The sequence below is a fragment of the Eleutherodactylus coqui genome, chromosome 10 (genome assembly GCF_035609145.1).
Source record: "Eleutherodactylus coqui strain aEleCoq1 chromosome 10, aEleCoq1.hap1, whole genome shotgun sequence".
Classification (NCBI taxonomy): Eukaryota; Metazoa; Chordata; class Amphibia; order Anura; family Eleutherodactylidae; genus Eleutherodactylus; species Eleutherodactylus coqui.
In genome coordinates, this window is record NC_089846.1 from 53,176,794 (window position 1) to 53,200,813 (window position 24,020).

At 46.0% G+C, this 24,020-nt stretch overlaps 1 protein-coding gene across 1 annotated transcript in view; it reads left to right on the forward strand.

The window, feature by feature from the left end:
- The first annotated feature begins 18,392 nt into the window (after positions 1 to 18,392).
- LOC136580427 (Krueppel-like factor 5) overlaps positions 18,393 to 24,020 on the forward strand; it is a 48,839-nt gene continuing 43,211 nt past the window's right edge. Inside the window, exon 1 of the mRNA XM_066581003.1 lies at positions 18,393 to 18,654. Within this exon, the coding sequence (XP_066437100.1) occupies positions 18,514 to 18,654 (141 nt within the window). The 5' untranslated portion in view covers positions 18,393 to 18,513. The remainder of the gene's footprint in view (positions 18,655 to 24,020) is intronic.

The following is a 24,020-nucleotide window of genomic DNA, read 5'->3' on the forward strand; positions in this document are numbered from 1 at the left end:
TCTGTTTCCGAGCGCAAAGCGTCTGCCTTTATGCTTTGCAGGGAACTTCTCAAGAGGCATAGCAGAGGAATGGTGACGCTAATGATTGTAGCATCCCCGCTCAGCATCTGGGTAGACTCCTCAAACTTTCCAAGGACCTGGCAGATGTCTGCCAACCAGGCCCACTCTTCTGAAAATAATTGAGGAGGCTGACTCCCACTGCGCCGCCCATGTTGGAGTTGGTATTCCACTATAACTCTACGCTGCTCATAGAGCCTGGCCAACATGTGGAGCGTAGAGTTTCACCGTGTGGGCACGTCGCACAGCAGTCGGTGCACTGGCAGATGAAACCGATGTTGCAGGGTGCGCAGGGTGGCAACGTCCGTGTGGGACTTGCGGAAATGTGCGCAGAGCCAGCGCACCTTTCCGAGCAGGTCTGACAAGCGTGGGTAGCTTTTCAGAAAGCGCTGAACCACCAAATTAAAGACGTGGGCCAGGCATGGCACGTGCGTGAGGCTGCCGAGCTGCAGAGCCGCCACCAGGTTACGGCCGTTGTCACACACGACCATGCCCGGTTGGAGGCTCAGCGGCGCAAGCCAGCGGTCGGTCTGCTGTGTCAGACCCTGCAGCAGTTTGTGGGCCGTGTGCCTCTTATCTCCTAAGCTGAGTAGTTTCAGCACGGCCTGCTGACGCTTGCCCACCGCTGTGCTGCCACGCCGCGCGACACCGACTGCTGGCGACGTCCTGCTGCTGCTGACACATCTTGATTGCGAGACAGAGGTTGCGTTGGAGGAGGAGGAGGGTGCTTTAGTGGAGGAAGCATACACCGCCGCAGATACCACCACCGAGCTGTGGCCCGCAATTCTGGGGGTGGGTAGGACGTGAGCGGTCCCAGGCTCTGACTCTGTCCCAGCCTCCACTAAATTCACCCAATGTGCCGTCAGGGAGATATAGTGGCCCTGCCTGCCTGTGCTTGTCCACGTGTCCGTTGTTAAGTGGACCTTGGCAGTAACCGCGTTGGTGAGGGCGCATACAATGTTGTGGGAGACGTGGTCGTGCAGGGCTGGGACGGCACATCGGGAAAAATAGTGGCGACTGGGAACTGAGTAGCGCAGGGGCGCCGCCATCATACTTTTGAAGGACTCCGTTTCCACAACCCTATACGGCAGCATCTCCAGGCTGATAAATTTGGCTACGTGCACGTTTAATGCTTGAGCGTGCGGGTGCGTGGTGGCGTACTTGCGCTTGCGCTCAAACACTTGCGCTAGCAACGGCTGGACGGTGCGCTGAGAGACATTGGTGGATGGGGCCGAGGACAGCGGAGGTGAGGGTGTGGGTGCAGGCCAGGAGACGGTAGTGCCTGTGTCCTCAGAGCGGGGTTGGATCTCAGTGGCAGGTTGGGGCACAGGGGGAGAGGCAGCGGTGCAAACCGGAGGCGGTGAACGGCCTTCGTCCCACCTTGTGGGGTGCTTTACCATCATATGTCTGCGCATGCTGGTGGTGGTGAGGCTGGTGGTGGTGGCTCCCCAGCTGATCTTGGCGCGACAAAGGTTGCACACCACTGTTCGTCGGTCGTCTGCACTCTCAGTGAAAAACCGCCAGACCTTTGAGCACCTTGGCCTCTGCAGGGTGGCATGGCGCGAGGGGGCGCTTTGGGAAACAGTTGGTGGATTATTCGGTCTGGCCCTGCCTCTACCCCTGGACACCGCACTGCCTCTTGCAACCTGCCCTGCTGCTGCCCTTGCCTCCCCCTCTGAAGACCTGTCCTCAGTAGGCGTAGCAAACCAGGTGGGGTCAGTGACCTCATTGTCCTGCTGCTCTTCCTCAGAATCCTCGGTGCGCTCCTCCCTCGGACTTAATGCCCTTACTACTACCTCACTGATAGACAACTGTTTCTCATCGTCATCGGCCTCCTCACCCACTGAAAGGTCTTGAGACAGTTGCCGGAAGTCCCCAGCCTCATCCCCCGGACCCCGGGAACTTTGCAATGGTTGGGCATCAGTCACAATAAACTCCTCTGGTGGGAGAGGAACCACTGCTGCCCAATCTGAGCAGGGGCCCGAGAACAGTTCCTGGGAGTCTGCCCGCTCCTCAGAATGTCTCATTTTCATGGAGTGAGGAGGCTGGGAGGAAGGAGGAGCAGCAGCCAGAGGATTCTGAGTTGCAGCAGTGGACAGCGCAGAACTGTGGGTGGACGATAGGTTGCTGGAAGCACTTTCTGCCATCCAGGACAGTACCTGCTCACACTGCTCATTTTCTAATAAAGGTCTACCGCGTGGACCCATTAAATGTGCTATGAATGTGGGGACGCCAGAAACGTGCCTCTCTCCTAATCCCGCAGTAGTCGGCTGCGATACACCTGGATCAGGAGCTCGGCCTGTGCCCACACCCGGACTAGGGCCTCCGCGTCCTCGGCCGCGCCCATGTCCTCTAGGCCTACCCCTACCCCTCAGCATGCTGTATTACCACTAATGCAGAAACAGAACGCTGTAATTAAATGTGCCGCTTATTGGCCTGTGGTTGGAGGCTGACTTCGCTTACGGAATGCCAGGAAATAATTTGGCGCAAGCCTACTGTAACACTTAGCTGGCTGCGTATTTATTTGTAGAACTACTACACCCAGCACACACAGACCCAGAACACTGAGCACAGTGACAGGCAGGCCAAATAGATTTTTTGCCCAATATTTTTTGGAAAAGGACCACTGCGTATATTCAGTCAATAATATATGTCTTCTGGCCCTGCCTACACAATTCTGTCCCTGGAGTATTACTGCAGGGCGCAATGCTCTGCACGGCCGATATACCAAAAAAAAAAAAAAAGTGCAACACTGCAAAAAGCAGCCTCCACAGTACTGCACACGGTTAGATGTGGCCCTAAGAAGGACCGTTGGGGTTCTTGAAGCCTACACTAACTCCTAACACTCTCCCTATAGCAGCTCCGGCACCAACAGCACTGTCCCTCAGCTATGTCACAACGCATCTGAGGCGAGCCGCGGGAGGGGCCGATTTTTATACTCGGGTGACACCTGATCTCGCCAGCCACTCACTGCAGGGGGGTGGTATAGGGCTTGAACGTCGCAGGGGGAAGTTGTAATGCCTTCCCTGTCTTTCAATTGGCCAGAAAAGCACGCTAACGTCTCAGAGATGAAAGTGAAAGTCACCCGAACATCGCGTGGTGCTCGTTACGAGTAACGAGCATCTCGAACACGGTTAATACTCGAACGAGTATCAAGCTCGGACGAGTACGTTCGCTCATCTCTAGAAGTTACTTGTTCGAGACAGCAAAGAAAGGAAAATAAAATATTGATGAAGATGGAGGCTATTGTGAGAGTGGAAGTAAACATAGAAATAGAAAACATGCAGTCAACTCACCCAGTAGTAGCGGATTTTTAATCCGCATGTATTGCTACCCAAGAGTGGAAGTAAAGTTGAGAAGGTGGAATAAAATTAATCACTTAAAAAAAAAGCACAACCAGAACAGTGTTGAGACTTTTAGCCACCAGAAAGTCTGTTATAAAGTCAATGGATATTTGTGACCACATCAGCTTGGTAGTCAGAGGTTGAGGAACACAGTAAGGGACTTGTTAGGGGGAAAGCGACTTATTGTTTGTATAGCCATCTTGTTCTTTGAAGATCAGGATGACAAATGAATTGTCTAGTGCAGTGGTGGCGAACCTATGGCACGCGTGCCAGAGGCGGCACACAGAGCCCTTCCTACTGGCACGCGCCCCGTCGGCCGCTCACCACTTGTGAATACCAGCAGGGGCCACGGCTCCCCTGCCGGCATTCACAAACGGCACTGCTAGCCGCGCTGATCCCGGCACACACTTCAGTGTGCAGCTGGAATCCCCCTCCCCCCTGCCTCGACGTCTCCTACTACTTGGTTCTATCGGGAGGGGGGAGGCGTCCAGCAGCTTGTGTGTCAGAATGTGTGCCGGGAGCATATTAACACTTTCTTCTCCACTTCTGCAGCAATCAGCAATTCCCAGCAACCTGATTGGTTGTTTGGGTTGGCTGATTCACCAAACAACCAATCAGGTTGCTGGGAATTACCTATTGAGGCAGAAGTGGGTACGAAAAAGTTAATATGCATGCCGGGACCATCGCTGACCAGAAGAGGAGCTGAGCTTCCAGGAGGAGGGGGAGGAGAAGGTAAGTATGTGGGTCTCGGGAGGGGCACTGTGGGGTGTCACTACTGCACTGGGGGGCTGCTGGGGGGTTTCACTACTGCACTGAGGGGCCGCTGGGAGAGTGTCACTACTGCACTGGGGGGCCGCTGGGGGGTGTCACTACTGCACTGGGGGGCCGCTGGGGGGTGTCACTACTGCACTGGGGGGCCGCTAGGGGGGTGTCACTACTGCACTGGGCACCGCTAGGGGGGTGTCACTACTGCACTGGGGGGCTGCTGGGGGGTGTCACTACTGCACTGGGAGGGTGCTGGGGGGGTCCCTAATGCACTGGGGGGCCGCTGGGGGGTGTCCCTAATGAACTGGGGGCCGCTGGGGGGTGGGGGACACTATTACCGCTGGGGCCGCTGTGGGGTGGGGGTTACTATCACCGCTGGAGCCGCTGTGGGGTCGGGGTCACTATCACCGCTGGGGCTGCTGTGGGGGTCACTATCACCGCTGGGGCTGCTGTGGGGGTCACTATCACCACTGGGGCCGCTGTGGGGGTCACTATCACCACTGGGGCCGCTGGGGGGTCACTATCACCACTGGGGCCGCTGTGATGTGGGGATCACTATCACCGCCGGGGCCGCTGTGATGTGGGGGTCACTATTATTGCTGGGGGGTGACGGGTCACTATTACTGCTGGGTGGGGGTCACTATTATCGCTGGGGGTGCTGGGGGGGTGTCACTATTACTGCTGGGGGGTGGGGGTCACTATTACCGCTGGGGCTGCTGTGTGGTGGGGGTCACTATTATCGCTGCGGGGGGGTCACTATTACCGCTGGGGCCGCTGTGGGGTGGGGGTCACTATTACCGCTAGGGCTGCTGTGTGGTGGGGGTCACTATTATCGCTCTAGGGGGATCACTATTACCGCTGGGGCCGCTGTGGTGTGGGGGTCACTATTAGCGCTGGGGCCGCTGTGGGGTGGGGGTCACTCTTAACCATGGGGCTGCTGGGGGGTGTCACTATTACCGCTAGGGCCGCTGTGGGGTGGGGGTCACTCTTAACCATGGGGCTGCTGGGGGGTGTCACTATTACCGCTAGGGCTGCTGTGTGGTGGGGGTCACTACTATCGCTGTGGGGGGGTCACTATTACTGCTGGGGCCGCTGTGGGGTGGGGGTCACTATTAACCCTGGTGCTGCTGGGGGGTGTCTTTATTACCGCTAGGGCTGCTGTGTGGTGGGGGTCACTACTATCGCTGTGGGGGGTCACTATCACTGCTGGGGCCGCTGTGATGTGGGTGTCACTAATACCGCTGGGGCTGCTGGGGAGGGTCACTATTACCGCTGGGGTATGTTTACACATGGTGGAAATGGGCAGGGCTTTTTCAAAATAGATAGGGTGCAGATTTTGACTGCTTTTTGGATGTGGAAATGCTGCAGAATTTTCCACAGTATTTTCCGCTGAGGACGTTCTGCAGTATTTCCGCATCCAAAAAGCAGTCAAAATCTGCACGCTGTCTATTTTGAAGCGGCCCTGTCCTTTTTAGAACGACGGGGGTACAATTATACGTCGTGATAAGCCCCGCCCCCTGACGTGTTTGCACTTTGCGATAAATAAGTGGGTTTTAGGTTGCAGTTTGGGCACTCGGTCTCTAAAAGGTTCGCCATCACTGGTCTAGTGAATGGTTATTTTACAGACATAGCTATATACAATTTATTCCATATTGGCTGTTACAGTCATTCAAGCTGGCCATATGTTTGAATGACACTGGGTGATGGATGAACGATCTTTGAGAACATTTATTCGAAATTAAATCTTAACAATGAAAGATTCTTCGTCCTACTATCGGACAAAAATTTAAAACACGGACGGCTTCTTGACAGACAATGACTGTGTATTATTGGTCAGGTAAAACGATTAGTCATTGTTAGATTTCACCAGAAAAATGATCATTTTGGTTGAAATCATCCATTTTTATCAAGTTTTGTGTAATGTGCATGGGCACATGTGATGCAGCTTTCATTGTCTAAGTCATATATTGGGAATCTCAGCCCATGTCTTGGGTTTCTAGGACTGAATATCTGTTCACTAGCAAATATGGGATTTCTGAATGGACGGTGGGGTGTTAAAGCAGGACAATGGCTATTAAAAAGTTCATGGTCCTTTAGCTCCCCTCAAAAACAGATGTCCATCTGCCTATCCTTTGAAACTGCAAAAAAACAGGCTTAGGGCTCACAAAGAAGGTTTCCATACTAACATAGAATAAAGTTATTTTTTTCTCTCTGTAAGATCAGTGACTATGAACCTCTGCCAGAGGAAGATGTCATGGTGAATTCATGAAAAGATTTAAAAAAGGGCCTGGATGTATTTCTTGAATGTGTCGATAAACATGAAGAGGAGCAAATAATCAAAAAAGCATTTTAAAAAAGTTGACATCAACAGCTACCTAGACTTCTAGAGTGTAAATTATAACAAATGAATGGTTAAAGGGGTTGTCCCGCGAAAGCAAGTGGGGGTATACACTTCTGTATGGCCATATTAATGCACTTTCTAATGTACATTGTGCATTAATTATGAGCCATACAGAAGTTATTCACTTACCTGCTCCGTTGCTAGCGTCCCCGTCTCCATGGTGCCGTCTAATCTTCAGCGTCTAATCGCCCGATTAGACGCGCTTGCGCAGTTCTGTCTTCTGAATGGGGCCGCTCGTGCCAGAGAGCGGCTCCTCGTAGCTCCGCCCCGTCACGTGTGCCGATTCCAGCCAATCAGGAGGCTGAAATCGGCAATGGACCGCACAGAAGACCTGCGGTCCACCGAGGGTGAAGATCCCAGCGGCCATCTTCACAAGGTAAGTAAGAAGTCACCGGAGCGCGGGGATTCGGGTAAGTACTACCCGTTTTTTTTATTTTTTATCCCTGCATCGGGTTTGTCTCGCGCCGAACGGGGGGGCTATTGAAAAAAAAAACAACCCGTTTCGGCGCGGGACAACCCCTTTAAATGTCCCTTCAGCCTTTATTGGCACATTGCAAGTAACTGTTCCTATATGTGATATCTGCAAAAGGTGACCAAAAACAGTTCTTTAGGCTGGTTATAGACAGAATTTGAGGACCAGTTAAGAAATGTGTTTAGTAGAAAAGGATAGAAGAGAGCAATTGCATAATAATTTTTGTACAAATTTCATCACCGCCTTTAACTAAGGATATCAGTTTATCAGAAATACATTAGAGACATTGTGGCACCCTACTGCAATATCCAGTTCTGACAAAAAAATGATTCCATGAAAATCTGAGATCGTGTTCAGTAGCGGAAAAATATTTAAAAATATGATAACACGCAGTTGCCCGAAAGATTGCCCTTTGGTTTAGGTATCTTCAGTTGACATCAGTAGCTCCCAGTCTGCAAGCTCAAATGCATGTAATTTGGGATCATTTGGATTTCCATCATGTACTTGCTTCATAAATTAAAATCATGTAATGGTTACTTAAAACATTGAGCAGCTCCTGTTTACATGGGCTGATAGTCGCTTGGTTTTTAGTTCTGTTAAAAACCTTGCAACTTTGACAAGTGCGCGATTTCTCACTCAGTGCCCTAATGGCTGTCGCATGTACACAGGGCGATTGTCACCCAAATTCACTGTTTCCAGTGAGAATTCAGGTGATAATCGCCCAGTGTTAATTGCCCCTGATAGACAGTTTTGGGGTTAGCCAATCGGTACTAGTGTAATATGTCACCACCGGAAGTATGGGTGGAGACATAGGTTGGCTGGGCTCAGTGACCGTGAACACCCACGTAGCACCTCAGCTGTGATCAGCACCCCCTCCGGCGCTCAGGTCGGCGGAGCTCCCGAGGAATGACTGCCCCAGTTCTGCCCCCTCACCTGAAATGTTGTTTCTAGTGTCCTGCCAGCAGCAGCCTCTGTTCTCTCATCACCGCTGGGGAGCTTCGAGAAGGTCGGACTGTGGGGCTGCACATCTCTGGTGCTCCACCCTGGATGAGGTAGCGACATGCGCCATCAGTGGGGTAAGTGTCACCCCGAACTAGTTGTATATGCACCCGCCTAGGATGTCCATTCTCCCCTCTGGAGAATGTTCTGACATGCGGCATCAGTGAAGTTCTCCATCCAGCTGCGGCTAAACTTTATTAGGTGCGCTTGTCAGTAAGTTCCCCGACGCTGCAGCTGCACATTTCCTGATAGAAACTGAGGGGGACATGCCATGGGAGTTCCCTGTCACTAAACCCAGCCAACTCATGTCTCCACCCATAGTTCTGAAGGTGACATATTACACTAGTACCTAACCAATCTAACACAGTCAAAGTTAACCAGGTATTTAGAGACTACTATAAATCTTCGTATAATCTAAGCTTGGAAACTATGGTAACCCTTAATAACATCCTTCTGATCTGCTATGCCCTTATGGTGGTTAATTAACACTCGGGCTGCCTCCCTGGATGCTCCACTTAGTATTGAGGAGTATGGATTATGCCATTTAGTCAATGTTATGTGGGAAGACACCAGGCTTAGTTGGGAAGATAGGTGAGTGGCACTAGGTTTATTCAGAAATAGTGATTCTAAGACTAAAAGAGGTTTACAAAACTGCATTTAATAAGTTGGAATTCCCTAAATCTAAAAGAGGGACTATCACCATGATTCTGCTGAAGCCAGGGAAGAACCCTCTGTTGCTCAAATCCTATTGCCCATTTTTCTTCTGTACATGGATATCAACAAACTTGCAAAATTCCTTATTACAAGGCTAAGTAAGGTTATTTTGTCATTGATACACCCCGATAAGAATGGCTAATTGCCAGGCAAGGCTACAGATATAAATATAAAATTACTTTACTTAGATATTGATACCTCACATTTTGATGTTGATCTGGGATTTGTATTTTCCCTTGATATTTGTAAAGCCTTTTACTTGGTAGAATGGCTGCACCTATTGGATCTCCTTTCTAGATTAAACTTTGTCCCCTGTCTTAGGAGATAGATCTATCTACTATATGAGTCCCCGATGGCTTGAAACAGGACTAAACTGGATATCTCTGAACTTCTACCTGGAAAGAGGTATGAGACAAGGCTGCCACTTTTTGCCTATATTTGCACTAGATATAGAGCCATTGGCCTTGGCAGTTCAGTGACATAAAGGATTTAACTAGGAGAGCTCTAATAGGAAAGGAATAATGTATTATATGCAGATAAAACATTGGTTTATCTAGTGGATGCTGGTCCTTCCCTGGATTCCCTGCACCACCTCATGGAAGAGTTTGACATCTTCTCTGGTCTTAACGTAAATTGAAATATATAAGTCCTAGTCCCTCCAAATTCAGTTTACCAGGTGGGGGCATATATTCCAGTGTTCTTACAGCTTAGTAGATAATTAAAGTATCAACCCAATTTATTAGTCTCAATCTTGAACTCCTACTAGTATCGACACAAACAAAACTAAACTCATGGCACCATCTCCCGCTATACTGCTTTGACGGGTTAACTTATTTAAGATGATTTATCAACTTACATTTTTATGCTTCTTTCACGTTTCACCAGAGATGATCCTGAAGAGTTTTCTTAGATCTCTGAACATCCTTGTTCAAACCTTTTACTGGCAGGGGAAGGTTGCCCAGTTCAGTCTTTAAATTCTTCAAGTGTCCAAGCAGTGTAAGAGTTTAACAGCTCCAAATATATCTGTATTTCTTGGCGTCACGACTACTATAAGCACACTGGTGGTTAGACATTGATCTAAAAAAATGCAGCTACGACACTTGCAGGGGAGCTGATGGATCCTTATGAAAGCCTAACAAATTTGTTTTACCAGTATAAATTCTCTAATTTTGTATTGTACAATTAGGGACAGCGCCTACAGATGGACAAAAGAAGCGCAATATATTTCATGCACAAATGTACAAGGAGAAGGACTTACCTGGCACAAGCGGGGGAGTCCTTGCTGGGGGACCCAACCAGCTAGCATCCAGAACCTTTGTCCACTCTAGTGTTGGAAGCCTTACAACCCGCAGGACATCCAGGGATCGGAGTGCAGCAGGATAATTTCAAACCCTATACCCAGAGGGTGTGGGTATAATGCAGAAGAGAATAAAAAGGGTTTCTCTGCGCTTGTAAGGATTTTGAATCTTCAAGTGAGATGGAACAAACAGTCCAACAGAGTTTTCCAAAGTCAAGGAGCTTGATTTTAATATTTCCAAAAAAGTTATAAAACTAGCCCGTCAATCATGCCAGGTTAGTACATATACATTGCAAAGCATTTCGGCACGTGACGTCCACCTTTCTCAAGCTTTTTTCTAATGAAGGCCTCTTTTTCTCACTTGGGGATTTGCAGGAGACCTATGAGGTCCCAGGCAATGCCTTTCTCCAATATTTTTAGCGCAGCAGAGTTTGGAACTTTAACCTTGGCCCTCTCTCCTAGTAAGTTGGAAAGTATGTTGAGCAGCCCAGATATGAGTAAACCACTTACCCAGATGTACTACTATTTGCAAATGACAAATCCTTGGCTGTTAAGTAATGCCTTTGTAAACTGGAAAGCAAACCTCCCTGAACTTTCTGAGGATAAATGGGAAGACCATGAAGACACTTTCTCCTCCTCTGTTGTGAGTGACAGGGATCTTCTGATTCCAATTAAATTCTTGCATAGGTTTTATTACACTCCAGTTAAATTAAAACATATTGAACCCTCCTTCTCAGATTTATGCTTTAGATTCCAGGTAGATACACTTAATTTGGTCATGCCCTAAACTTACTCCTTTTTGGTCAGAAATTCTTCAGTTGCTGCATATGCAAAGCGGATTTCCTCATATATCTTCTCCACAGGTCTGTATATTGGGAGTATTGAGGGGGATAATACACTGAAAAGGTATATAATACATATGAGAAGCTATTCCTCCAATTCTTAAGGTTCTGTGCTCATAAAGTGTTCATTCTGAATTGGAAGTCCACACATTCTCCAACATTATCGTACTGGTTACGTTTAGTTAACTTATATTCTACCATACAGGATCTTCTATATGATTAGGAAATGCCTGCAAAAATTTGACAAGATGTAGTCTAGATGAATCAACTAAGTAGAGACAACTACATAAGAGGGGTGTATAAACTCTCTGGGTTATTCTTCCTTCTGTTCGAAGGGTCAATATTTACATCATAATGGTGGTGATGGACCTGTGGATAGGAGAACAGGGGTGCCATCAACCGTTTAATTTGGTGGATGTTAAGGCCCATTTACACTAGCCGACAATCGCTAAAAAATCGCTAATCGACGATCGTTTTAGCGATCATTGGCGCGTCAAAATGCGCGCCCATCATGCGCTTTTCGGGCACTGCTAGCTGATTGTTAAAGGGGTTGTCCCGCGCCGAAACGTTTTTTTTTTTTTTTTTCAATAGCCCCCCCGTTGGGCGCGAGACAAACCCGATGCAGGGGTTTAAAAAAAAAAACCGGATAGTACTTACCTGAATCCCCGCGCTCCGGTGACTTCTTACTTACCTTGCGAAGATGGCCGCAGGGATCTTCACCCTCGGTGGACCGCAGGTCTTCTGTGCGGTCCATTGCCGATTCCAGCCTCCTGATTGGCTGGAATCGGCACACGTGATGGGGCAGAGCTACGAGGAGCAGCTCTCTGGCACGAGCGGCCCCATTCAGAAGGGAGAAGACCGGACTGCGCAAGCGCGTTAAATCGGGCGATTAGACGCTGAAAATTAGACGGCACCATGGAGACGAGGACACTAGCAACGGAACAGGTAAGTGAATAACTTCTGTATGGCTCATAATTAATGCACAATGTACATTACAAAGTGCATTAATATGGCCATACAGAAGTGTATACCCCAACTTTGTTTCGCGGGACAACCCCTTTAAATTCAGTCCAGCCTAAAAATCGCCATTCACTCTTATCAGCAGTTCTCCACAGGGAGTGCTGATAGCATTGTTTCCCCATGGAGAACAAGGGAACTGAGCGCAGATAAGAGCCCTCAGGCTATTAACTGCGCTCAGCAAAGGTTTCATTTGCACACTTAATTGCTATTAAGTAGCTGAGTAGCTACTTAAAGGAGATGTCTCGAGGAAGCAGTTAAATTTTTTTTTTGCCCAGTCCCCCCCATTAAGTACACATTACTAAGCCCCCCTGTAAATGACATTTCTAGCTGGTTTGTACTTACCGTTCCAGCGTTTCAGCAACTTATAAAAGTTTTCTCAAGATGGCCGCCGGCTCTTTCCCCGTCGCTCGCTGCAGCCCGACGTGCGCGCTCCCGAGACGCCGCCAGCTGTGTCTCCATGGCAACCGGACGCATCGCAGCCGCCGACCAGACGCCCCGCAGCCGCCGACCAGACGCCCACCGCCAGGCAGCAGGTAACCGGCGCTAGCCCCCGGCTCCCCAGCGCTAGACCCTCAGCCCAGGTGAAGGCCCCGGAGCCCAGCGCTAGTTCCCCCGGCCTAGCGGCAGCCCCCCCCGGCCTAGCGGCAGCCCCCCCCCCGGCCTAGCGGCAGCCCCCCCCGGCCTAGCGACAGCCCCCCCTGCCTAGCGACAGCCCCCCCGGCCTAGCGCTAGTTCCCCCATCACAGCGGCAGCCCCCCCCGGCCTAGCGACAGCCCCCCCATCGCAGCGGCAGCCCCCCCCGGCCTAGCGACAGCCCCCCCGGCCTAGCGACAGCCCCCCCCGGCCTAGCGCTAGTTCCCCCATCACAGCGGCAGCCCCCCCCGGCCTAGCGACAGCCCCCCCATCGCAGCGGCAGCCCCCCCCCGGCCTAGCGACAGCCCCCCCCCGGCGCAGCGCTAGTTCCCCCGGCGCAGCGCTAGTTCCCCCCCGACCCATCACTTACCTGGGACGCTTCTCGGGGCTGCTGGGCTGGGCTGGGCTGGGCTGGGCTTCTCCGCTGGGCAGCTCCAGTTTCTGCACCTTCCTCTAACAGAGAAAGGTGCAGAATGGCCGCTGCAGCGCGCTCCCGAGCAGTGACAGCTCGTCTGCGCATGCGCAGAAGAGCTGTAGCGGGGAGCACACTGAAGCGGCTCGTGCTGAATAGAGAAGACCGGACTGCGCAAGCGCGTCTAAAAAAGCAAGCTGCCAGCGAATTTAGACGGAACCATGGAGACGAGGACGCTAGCAACGGAGCAGGTAAGTGGAATAACTTCTGTATGGCTCATATTTAATGCACAATGTACATTACAAAGTGCATTAATATGGCCATACGGAAGTGTATAACCCCACTTTGTTTCGCGAGACCACCCCTTTAATAGTTTATGCAAAATGATTGCTCAAAAATGTCCCTCAAACTGTCGTTTAAGCGATCTTTTAGCGATCATCCGCTGGTGTAAATGGGCCTTTAGTATCTATAGTTATCTTCTCTTTCTTTTTGTATAACCATAACTACGGAGTATTTCCCCCTGACTTAAGATGCGCTACCTTAGCAGCTTCATTTCTGAGGGACTATAATGTAGACTTTAGACCTTATTCTATACATTTTCTTTTTGTTTTCTAGTTTTTGGACTTTAAGTGCAACTTTAAGTGTGCAGCTAGCAAGTTTAATATGTGTATTCCATATCTGGCCTGGTTGACTTTGTAGATAAGTATTTCTGAATTAGAGGATAGCAGTCCGTTTACACCGAACAATTTATCATTTGAAGGAGCGAACAATGTCAGAGATTGATTGATCGCTCGGGCAGCCTGTTTATACAGGAAGATACATCGTTGGCTCATTCAAACGAGATATTGTTCTCATTCACTGTATAAGTGAATGAGAACGACTGAACGAGAAATGTTTCAACCGAGCGATTAGCGAACGAGGCGATAATGATTTTTATGTCTGTGCGAAATGAACGAAAAGCAAACAATTTATCGTTGGATCATTGGCTGCGTTTGCACTGAACGATTATCGTTCATTTTCGCTTTTTGAACGATTATCATTTCGTGTAAAATGGCCTTATTATGTGTTTATTTTGATTCTTTTGTATAAATAACACCTTTTAAAAAAAGCATTTTACGTGAAGTTAACCTATACATTTCATAACATTGTAGTCAGACAGACATTCACCTGGACAGAATACATTTTTGTGTTTCTTTTAGGTGCTTTTTTATTTCTTTGCATTCCAGTAGCAGTTAAACTGGTTAAACTGGTGTTTGGGGAGGGGGAAGAAAGAGAACTGAGGTGAAAAGAATTTGTCAGAACATTCAATTCAGCAGAAAAACAAACATTTGTGGTTTAGAATTACACCTCCAGCTACCACCTTATACTTATTTTACCGCCCTACTTATATTAACCCATATGATATTACTACAGGTTGCTTCAGAGAACATTGCAATTAATACAAACATAATGAACTTCATTAATGAATCCACTATGACAGGAGTTACTAAAACGGTATATACAGTACACCGGTATGCATAATGTCAGCGCATCAATGTTTGATAAGCAGTGTATCTGTCTAGGGCTTCAAATTATAGTGAGGCACTTTGTTGATCCAAGGTCCTTCGGGTACAGCTATATGGAGTTTTGGTGTTTTGTAGGCATATTATGAACCCTAACACGTGGCCGTATTAGGCCTCATTCAGATGAGGGCTATTTTCGCACAGTATATACGCGAGGAAAGATTGCAGCTATAGTGCTGAAAAGATTGCGTGAGCGGGCGACTTCAAGCAACGTGAAGTAGCCCGTTCACAAGATCTAAGGTGCATGCTGCGTGCTTTCAAGGCTCCCATAGGAGCCCATGGAAAGCATGCAGCAAAGATAGGACATGCCCTATCTTTAAGTGCACCTCGAAGCCGACATGCGAGTTCGCACCTGCAGGTCCTATTTTTGTTCGATGTGCGCATTCAGCACGTCTAACAATCGTCCATGTGAACGCTTTAATAGGAACCTTTTGGAAGCACGTTCTGTGCGCTGCTAGACAGCGCGAAAATAGCGCTCGTCTGAATGAAGCCTTACAGTCAAATGAAAACTGCCTAAGACCTGGTTCAGATTTTTTTTATGGAACCTTGTAAAATCCAGAGTCATTCCACATGTGTTAATAGAGTGGATGAAACTTCTAGCAATTTCCCTAGCAGATAGAGCATGCGTTCAATTTTAATTTCCACAGTTCACAATGAAATCCACATACATTTTCTTTCTGTGGCATGTGAAAGCACCAAAATCAGTACCAATTATGCCAGAGAGCCTGAAGTGTGTGAAAAGGCAAACCTGCAGTATAGCTGCCTAACGTCCCACAAAGTTACATAAAGGCAACCTGTCACGTCCTATAAACACCATAAACTAAGTTTATGGGCTCATAGCACAGGGCCTGCTGGGTCCGTGGGTTCTTTATATACTTGTTTTCCTCCCCATACCCGCACTATCTGATCAGGTAGCCAGTGCTAAGTGCAGGAATTAGACTTCATCCAATGCACATGCATTGAGGACAGTGTGCGTGCGCAGTGAATAGAACGATGAGTCTGATGCACGCTTCGAGATTTCCAGTAAGGAAACACGTAGGCAGTATAATAGCATACCTCTGAACTTAGTGGCCCTTGTCCTACCAGCCCATAAACCTATTTTATGGTGCTCACAGAACCTAAAAGATTTCTTTAAAACATAGGCACTGGGGAGATTTAACTTTGGGGAGAAAGTTAGAGAAAAGTGTCTAGCAGTGTTCTATGGCTTGCAAACACCATTAATCTTAAATTTAACTGTATTATTTAGACATTATTAGCACAGTCAATATATTACTTGTGTGGAACTTTTATGGTCACTATATGTTGGCATTATTTGAGCACTGTATGGTATTTAGACAGTTGTATTTGGCAAAGGTATAGGACAGTTATTTGGGCACTGTATGTTATCACAGTTATAGTATATTTAGTTACTGTATGTACTGATTATTTTACTATGTAGGACTGTACACCATATAGGGGAGGTGCCAACTGAAGATATCAGACATAGCATCATTCGATGTAAGACCGCCTGCTCAAGGCCAGGCCGGATTTTGCATGCGGGATTCCGCAGCGGAATACAACCCTGTGCCTGGCCGGTGACCCCAGCATACCTGTCCACCGTCTTCTAATCTCTGCTGCAGATGTGCCGACCGGTGCACATGCGCAGTACAGATTGTGCCGTGCCATTGCTAGGCAGTGACACGGATATTGCGACCTGTCCGCAATGATGATTGCGGAAGGGTCGCGGGGTGGAAGGCTTTCATTGACTTCCATGGAAGCCGCACAGAATCGCAGCATGATGAGTGTTAGGAGGATGAAATCGCGTCTAGCCATAGCATGCTGTGGGCGGCATTTGCTGCGGAATCCGGAGGCAGGCGCCTGCTCTGGATTCCGCAATGCAAGTCCAGTCATATGGTGGCGCACACAGGTTTTCATTTCATGGTTTCCTGAGAGAATATACAAGAAATAATAGTGTCATGCACCAATGCATGTTATGTTAAAAGCAGGGGCATGCACAATGGAGTCTTAACAAGGTTAAAACCACCCTTTTGTAACCCTCTCAGCTCCCTCATTGTCCCTCATTGTTGAGGGTGGCAGAAAGAACCATCAGCTCCTTGGTCCACCATACACTTGCAAGCCACTCTGAGCACTGTTAGTCCAGGCTTACACGAGCGTAATGTTACAGCGTATGAAGCACGTGCTGTACGCACATGTGATACGTGGCAATTTGCATACAATCAGGTTCATTGCCTTACGCCATTTCGCTCACATTTGCGCATGTGCATTGCATAATACGCAAACGCAAGACAGAACGTAGCATGTTCTATTTTGTCGCATATTGCGCATCAAGAGCCCATTGCTCTCTATGGGCGCTTAATCAATGCCACCCATATGCAATTACATTGTGTATGGGGGGCGTATATACTCGCTGTTGCTGTAAATTTAAACAAAAAAAAAAAACAGAAGACTGCACATGACAGCGTGCATGAGATATGCTGTCATGCGTAGTACAATATCGCTTCTATACGCGATAGGCCAGCTTGCTGCCAATTCCACAGCAGTAACCCTGTGAGATGCAGCATTTTACTTTACATTCGTGTGAGCCAAGCCTCAGTGTATGGAGACATGAAAACTACACTATCACAATGTTGAAAGCACTAAGCAGGCACTATTAGTGTGTTGATGCCCCTAAGGAAGCACTATTACTCCATGGGGAACAAAGGGAGGCACTATTACTCCATGGGGAGGCACTATTGCTGTGTTGGACACAAAGAGGAACACCAGCCGCCATATCCTCTGCTCAGCCAGCTGTAGTAGGAGCTATGAGAATGGAGGAAGTACAGCTTGCACAATACTCCAGCTCTTGCCAAACCTGCATATTGATATTTTTTTTACTCCTTCCGTTTGAGAAAATTATGCATACACTCGTGATAACAGGAATATTTGCATTTTTTGTAGGCAAGAATATTATGCCTCAAGGAGACACGCTGCGTTCTACAGCTTCCGGCTAAGAAGCACTGCTGTATGTCTGAACAGTTACAGTATATGTTCAGTCTCTACTGTAGAATTATGAGCATTTTCAGATAACCCAGCTCTTAATACTCGTCTGTAGGAGCACTTGAAATATTCTAAATTCATGCAATAGGTAGCGCTAACAAAAAATACAATTACACTTATTTTAGAATAGGTTATGTGGGGTGAAATCTCTATTTATGTATTACCGTACTTCACTTTTCATGAAGTTTAAGTAGGCTTTCACTGCATAATAGAACATAAAAACCATACAGTATAGGAATATCGCCATTCCATAAGCCTAAATATAACTTGACCCGAAGTGCATGGAGTATACATAAATGTGGCACATCAAAATCATAACTACGTAGCTAAGAGCTACTACAGATTTGCAGTTTCTGGCATAAATTATAGCAAATCTGTTGGAGTCCTGAACCCTTCTGCTAAATCTGCCTACTTTTTGGAAAATTAGCAAGTGAGTTGTAAAGTTAAATTAAACTTCTACAAAGGCTCTGATAACTTTTTCACCTACTTTCCATATGATTTCCTGCATATACAGTATTTATTTTATGTCTGCATACCTAAATATAGTCTAAAAGCTAAGATATAAGTTCTGATCTGCCGAGTAAGGTTTTACTTGCAGTGAATCTTGAGAGTAATGTGCAAAAGTTCAAGGCTGCACTCTACAGATCATCACATGTATTGTATAGAATCGACTGCTGGGACTGACTTAAATCACTGAAGCCTCTTAAGAATTCTAGACATACTTGAACTTTACAACACATTCATTGGCCATACTTTGCTGAATTCTTCCCTCAATTGGCTAAACATACCTGTCACTAAATTATCATCCAGCCCCCTCATCTACTCCTCCTTCTCCAGGTAAAGGAAAGAAATCCTACACAACACGTTTAATCCTTTAATTTTCACCCAAGGTTCCAACTAAGGCAAAATACATACTACACTCACATTTCTTCATATCTCAACATCTAGAGGGTCCAGGTATGACCCTGCAAACCAGTGACAGTGCTGTGTATTCCCAGTTAAAGCCAGTGAATATGTCTGAAAGTGTGGAAGACAACGCTGTTTTCGAGGATATCAAACCTGCTATAAGGATGTTAGAAACACAACCTGAACTCAGCGAGGTGAGAGTAACCCGAACACTGAAGGGTAGACCATTTGTTTTTAACTATTAAGAGTTCTTTAATGTCCTACTGAAATTACTTTGGCAACTTTCTTCTCTTCCTTTCTTGATAACTCTTGTAATCTGTCTTAGTTTCACTTTTCCCTAACGATTCCAAGTTTCGATGAAACGTATCAGGAAATGTCAAGTGTCCACATTTCGGTGGATTTATGTCTAATGAATTTCCAGATTCTCTAGATTATAAGTATAGTTGGGATTATAATGTATGTAGAGTCTATTTCTGAAGCGTCTGTAATCCCCTTAGGCAAGACTGATTTGTACTGTGTGTGCGTCTCTTAATTAATCCTCCAGATTGGCACATTTCACTATGTAATACCTTTCAAGAGTTACACATAGGCAAAAGTTTGCTGGTTGTATCAGAAAGACAGTAAAACCATTTTGAAACTATATTTCTTTCAACTTTAATGATATTTGACAAAAAACTTTTACAATGTTAAGCTGAATGCGCCTGCCATAATCAGATCGCCAACATCACACTATTCGCAAATAATTAAACTCGTTAGGAAAGATTTACTGCTTTAACTGAACTTTATACTCAGAACCTTTATAAGAGAAGGTATATATATTTAAATGTATTTTGTATTCAAAGTACAGTGTACTATATGGTCAATTTATCATTATGAAGGGAGTGGTATATGGAGGAATTACATGATAAATGATCTTCATTGACACGTACTTGTACTAGACACAGCGCCTACTGCATGTGCCTAAGGCAGCTATCCAAATGTACAGATTCCTTCTATTTAATACCGTAAATGCCCGAGGACAAGATAATGCATTTTATTAGGGAGTGGAAACAAAAGCAGCATCTGAACAAGATAGTCCTACCTGTTCAACAAGATTCTTCATGTGCATGCAGCAGTCCCCACCATTTGCTGGTATATACATAAAAAGCTACTTATGATTTTAACTCATTCTGGCAATTAATTCAATGTCCATAAAGATGTAGTCTTATTTACCCTAGCCGTGTCTTCTAGACCCCAACAAGACTATACAGGTGTGACATATCTTATTTCATGGGTGTAAACATGTTATCTAAGATTGATGTCACATAGGTACCTTTACACGGAGCAGCCTTCATTGAGATAAGCTGTTGAAGCGCACGAACGATACTCGTTTCTTTGGTCTTACATAAAGCCCTTGTTCATTAGTTGTGTGTGGGCATGTTATTTGTAGGGGGGAATCTCTATACAAATTTGTTGACAAGTCATTCAAATACGAACGACCGTGATTTTACACCAGGCGACTTTTGATCAATCAGTGACTTCTTTTTTTTTTTGGTAAGCTCAAGCAAAATGACTAATTACTTATCGCTCGTTACCCTGTCAGTGGCCATGTTTACACTCAACGACTGTCATCTGAATTTGTTCTATCACTAGTTGGTCAGTAGTTGACTCGGCCAATAGTCGACTCATGTAAGGTGTATCTTTTTTGCTTAATGCAGAGTTTTTGCCATTTTTGAAGCTAGTCTTCTTGTTTGCATTTCTGTGGCAAAAAAAAACTCTGCATCTCAATAGTAAAATATGAAACGTCCTACAGATAGTATATATTTTTTGTGTGTGTTTTTATCACTTTTGCTGTATTTTTGGGTCCGTGGCGTTGTTTCTAAATTAGCACAGCATGCCCTCACTTTTTTTACAGGCAGTTTTCGATAGGCTTCTTTATAGGTAAAAAATACCTAAAAATGCAGAAATGGCATCCAAAAAATACTAGAAAAAGAAGCAGGCATCATCCAAAAAATCATATGCGATTTTTTCTGTTGTGTCTATTTTTTTTTAAATTTTTTTAGAAATATATATGCCAGAAAATGACTATGTCTGAAGGGAGCCTTATCATGGTTTTCTTGAGAATGCTAGGAAAAGCTTGAGCATGTTAACTTATAAAAAAAAGTTCATAAAGAAGATGGACGTTAGCATACATGTATACTGTATAAATGTTAATGATGTGATGTTACATAGAGGCAATTTGCTAACACACAGTAACTGCAATGGAGACACTCCTGTCTTTTAGACAGCTTCAGTCGCAGGTGTGCAAGAGGGCACGCACACAGGAGTGGCCGGTTAATCATTAAACCTCTTTCTATTGTAATATCACAATTTTACCTCATTCCTTATTGAAGATAAGAATTATTGCAGTTACAAGTCTGTGTAGAAAAATGAAGACAATATTAAAAAACATTCAGCTATAAAAAAGCATGACTGTGCCTGAAATGGTGCTCAGATAAGGCTGTGTTCATACCAGGTCTTGGGCTCCACGTCAGGTTTCTGTTCCATTGATCTGTTTGGATCACGGACAACATCATCCAGACATAACTTTTGATGGAATCATAGGCCTTTGTTTTTCAAGCAGATTTCCATTGCTTTTTAAGATTTGCGTCAAACAGAAAGGTATAGTTGAGTATGCTATTCTGTCCTGCACAAATGCAGGAAAAAATGGAAATCTGCTTAAATGGAGAGCTCATTGGTTTCTGTTGAGTAGTGAAAGTCTATGGTTCTTTCCAGGGTTCCATCTGGATGCCATTTTCATCAATTCAGATGCAACCCCAGGATGGAGCTCAAAATATGGTGTGAACACATGCTAAGGCAAAATTCGGATGGCTATTTGTAAGTTGCACCCGAGATTCTTGTACACAACTCGCATTGGGCAGCATACGGACACCCCGTCAACGTGCTGCCTGATGTGTGGGACAATGGACATTGCATATCCTACTCTCGTCTGTGATATGGACCAGAATAGGACATGCCGTGGTTTCCTTCACACAGACCACCAGTCCATGTGAAAACTCGCACATGTTTGTGTGCTGTCTGTGAAATATATGGCCGTAATGCGAGAGAATATAAGACTGTGTGAATGAGCCTTAAAGAATGGGAAAGAACAAATAAGATTAAGGAAATTAAGTTTTTTATGAGGAAAAAATGATGAATTGCTGTATTCATATCAATGAACATATAAAGAGACCATAATGGCCTTTTAATAATGAGTTCAGGTAACAAATAGAGTTGCGCAAACGTACTCTGTCGAGCTTGATGCTCGTTCGAGTATTAGCATACTCGATGGTGCTCGTTACTCGAACGAGCATCACGCCGTGTTCGACCCCGCCCCAGTTTTTGGCTCCTTCCCGCTGTGACGTGCCTGTTTTGGCCCCTCCCCGCCACGACGCAGTGTGCGTGTCAATGGCAAATTTTTTGGCTGGCAGGCGGGAGAGAGAAAGAACATGAGAAAAAACGCGCAAACCGAAAAAAAAAGCACGGCACCCGGCGTCCTACATACAAAAATGCTTCAGTCTCCTATTGTAGTCAATGGGGTTCGTTACTCGAGTAGAGCTCTCGAATTTTATGAAAAGCTCAACTCGAATAACGAGGAACCGAGCATTTGGGTGCTCGCTCATCTCTAGTAACAAAGCAAGCAAAAATGCACTTTACATGAGTGTAGAAAGTAGCAAAGTAAGGAATTGTTCACAGTTTTCAGAGTGCAGTTTCATGCAGTTCGAAGGGGAACTGGCGAAAATTTTAGCCTGGGGGGCAAACACACAGCACTGGCCCATAAGTAGTGGCCCATCCGAAGGGTGGAAACATATAGTGCAGATGGCCACACCCAGCTAAAGCATGCCCACACAAACTACTGGCAAAATTCTGCAACCATTGGCTGCTATGGGTGGGCATAGTCTGGCTACATGTGGTCTGGCTATATCCCTCCATCTTTAACTTGTTTATCTACAATAATACAGCACCAAGCTCATAACATAAATACAGCATAAGAATCAAGCTTATAAATACAGTACCAGAACTAAGCTCATAACATAAATGCAGCATCAAAACCAAGTTCATAACAATTACAGAGCCAGAACTAAGTTTAGTGCATAAATACATCAGCAGAAGCAAGATCATACCCAAAGGCGTAACTTGAAGCTCCTGGGACCCAATGCCAAACCTGTAACAGGGCCCCCAACTATAATGCTTTATCCATAGTTCTGGGCTCCCTATATGAAGAAGAGAAGCCTTATGGGCCCCCTAAGGGTCCTGGGCCCGGAGGCAACCTCATCCCCTGCATCGCCTATAGTTACGCCAGTGGTCATACCATAAATGCAGACTCTGAACTAAGTTATTACAATAGGTCCTCTCTGGGGTCCCAATTAGTAATACAACAACTTGCTATGGCTCCAATTAGTAATGTGGCCTGTTTTGCTGCCCAAATTAGTAATAAGACCCCCCTTTGTTTACCGAATAGGATCCCTTCTGTGGCCACGATTTGTAATAGGATTCCTTTCCCCTCTGTTATATTATTAATTTATAAGACCTTCTGTTGCTCCAAAAATCGATCTGCTGGTACTCTGGTACTGGTCGGCTTTTGGAAGTTGGCCATCCAGGCCTATGTTTTAGTGTCTATATGCACAATTACACACGTGATACTAATTGATCACTGCTGGTCACATTTCATTGCCACCACAATTTGCCCCTTTATTTTAAATATTATTCGATGTTGTCTTTGTCTTTTTTGAATAAAACTGTATTTAGACTATATTTTAGGGGATATTACCATGGGGTATTTTTTGCCTTTGGCAATTAGAATTGTATACTAGGACCACAAATTACCACATATCACTTAGCCCTGTTCCCATGACAAACAGAACTCAGCCTCACCATGCCTAGAGCCTATGAGACACCAGGACTGAATCCCTGAGCGGCTCAATACAATGCAGTGAAGTCATTGCACTGGCCTGTGCAGAAAACTCATCCTGCCATCTTATAGGCTATTACAGTGAGTAACCGCCCGAGCATTAAGCAGGACCTGATTTTGACCATTTGCAGGTCTAATTTAGCGAATAGAACTGCAGAAAAATGCACAGAGGTAAAATAAGTGCTAAAAAATCTGTGTTGGATTCCACTGTGCGCACAAATCTTTTGGGTGATTTCAGTTGTGGTAGAAAATTGTGCCATGGACAAATACTAATCAAAATCTGCATTTCTTATGTGTGTGTTTTGCCACAGAGGTGCCACGGAAGTGCTTAGGTTTTTGCTAAGGGTGAAAAAAAAAGATACTAGAAAAGTTGCACAGGTTTTTTTGATGATGCCTGTGTTTATTAGTGCTGCTGAATATGTTGGCGCTATACAAATACAATTGTAACACATGGATATTACTGAAAGTAAAAGAAGACCCACATAGGGTCTCCTAGATCAAAAATTGAGCCAAGGAAGACAGCAGGCATACTGCTGGTTATAATAGCAATCTCATAAATTTTACAAAGACAAATTCTACCAGGTGAGCACAACACTATAGCATGGACCTCCTACTCCTTCTCCTACTCAA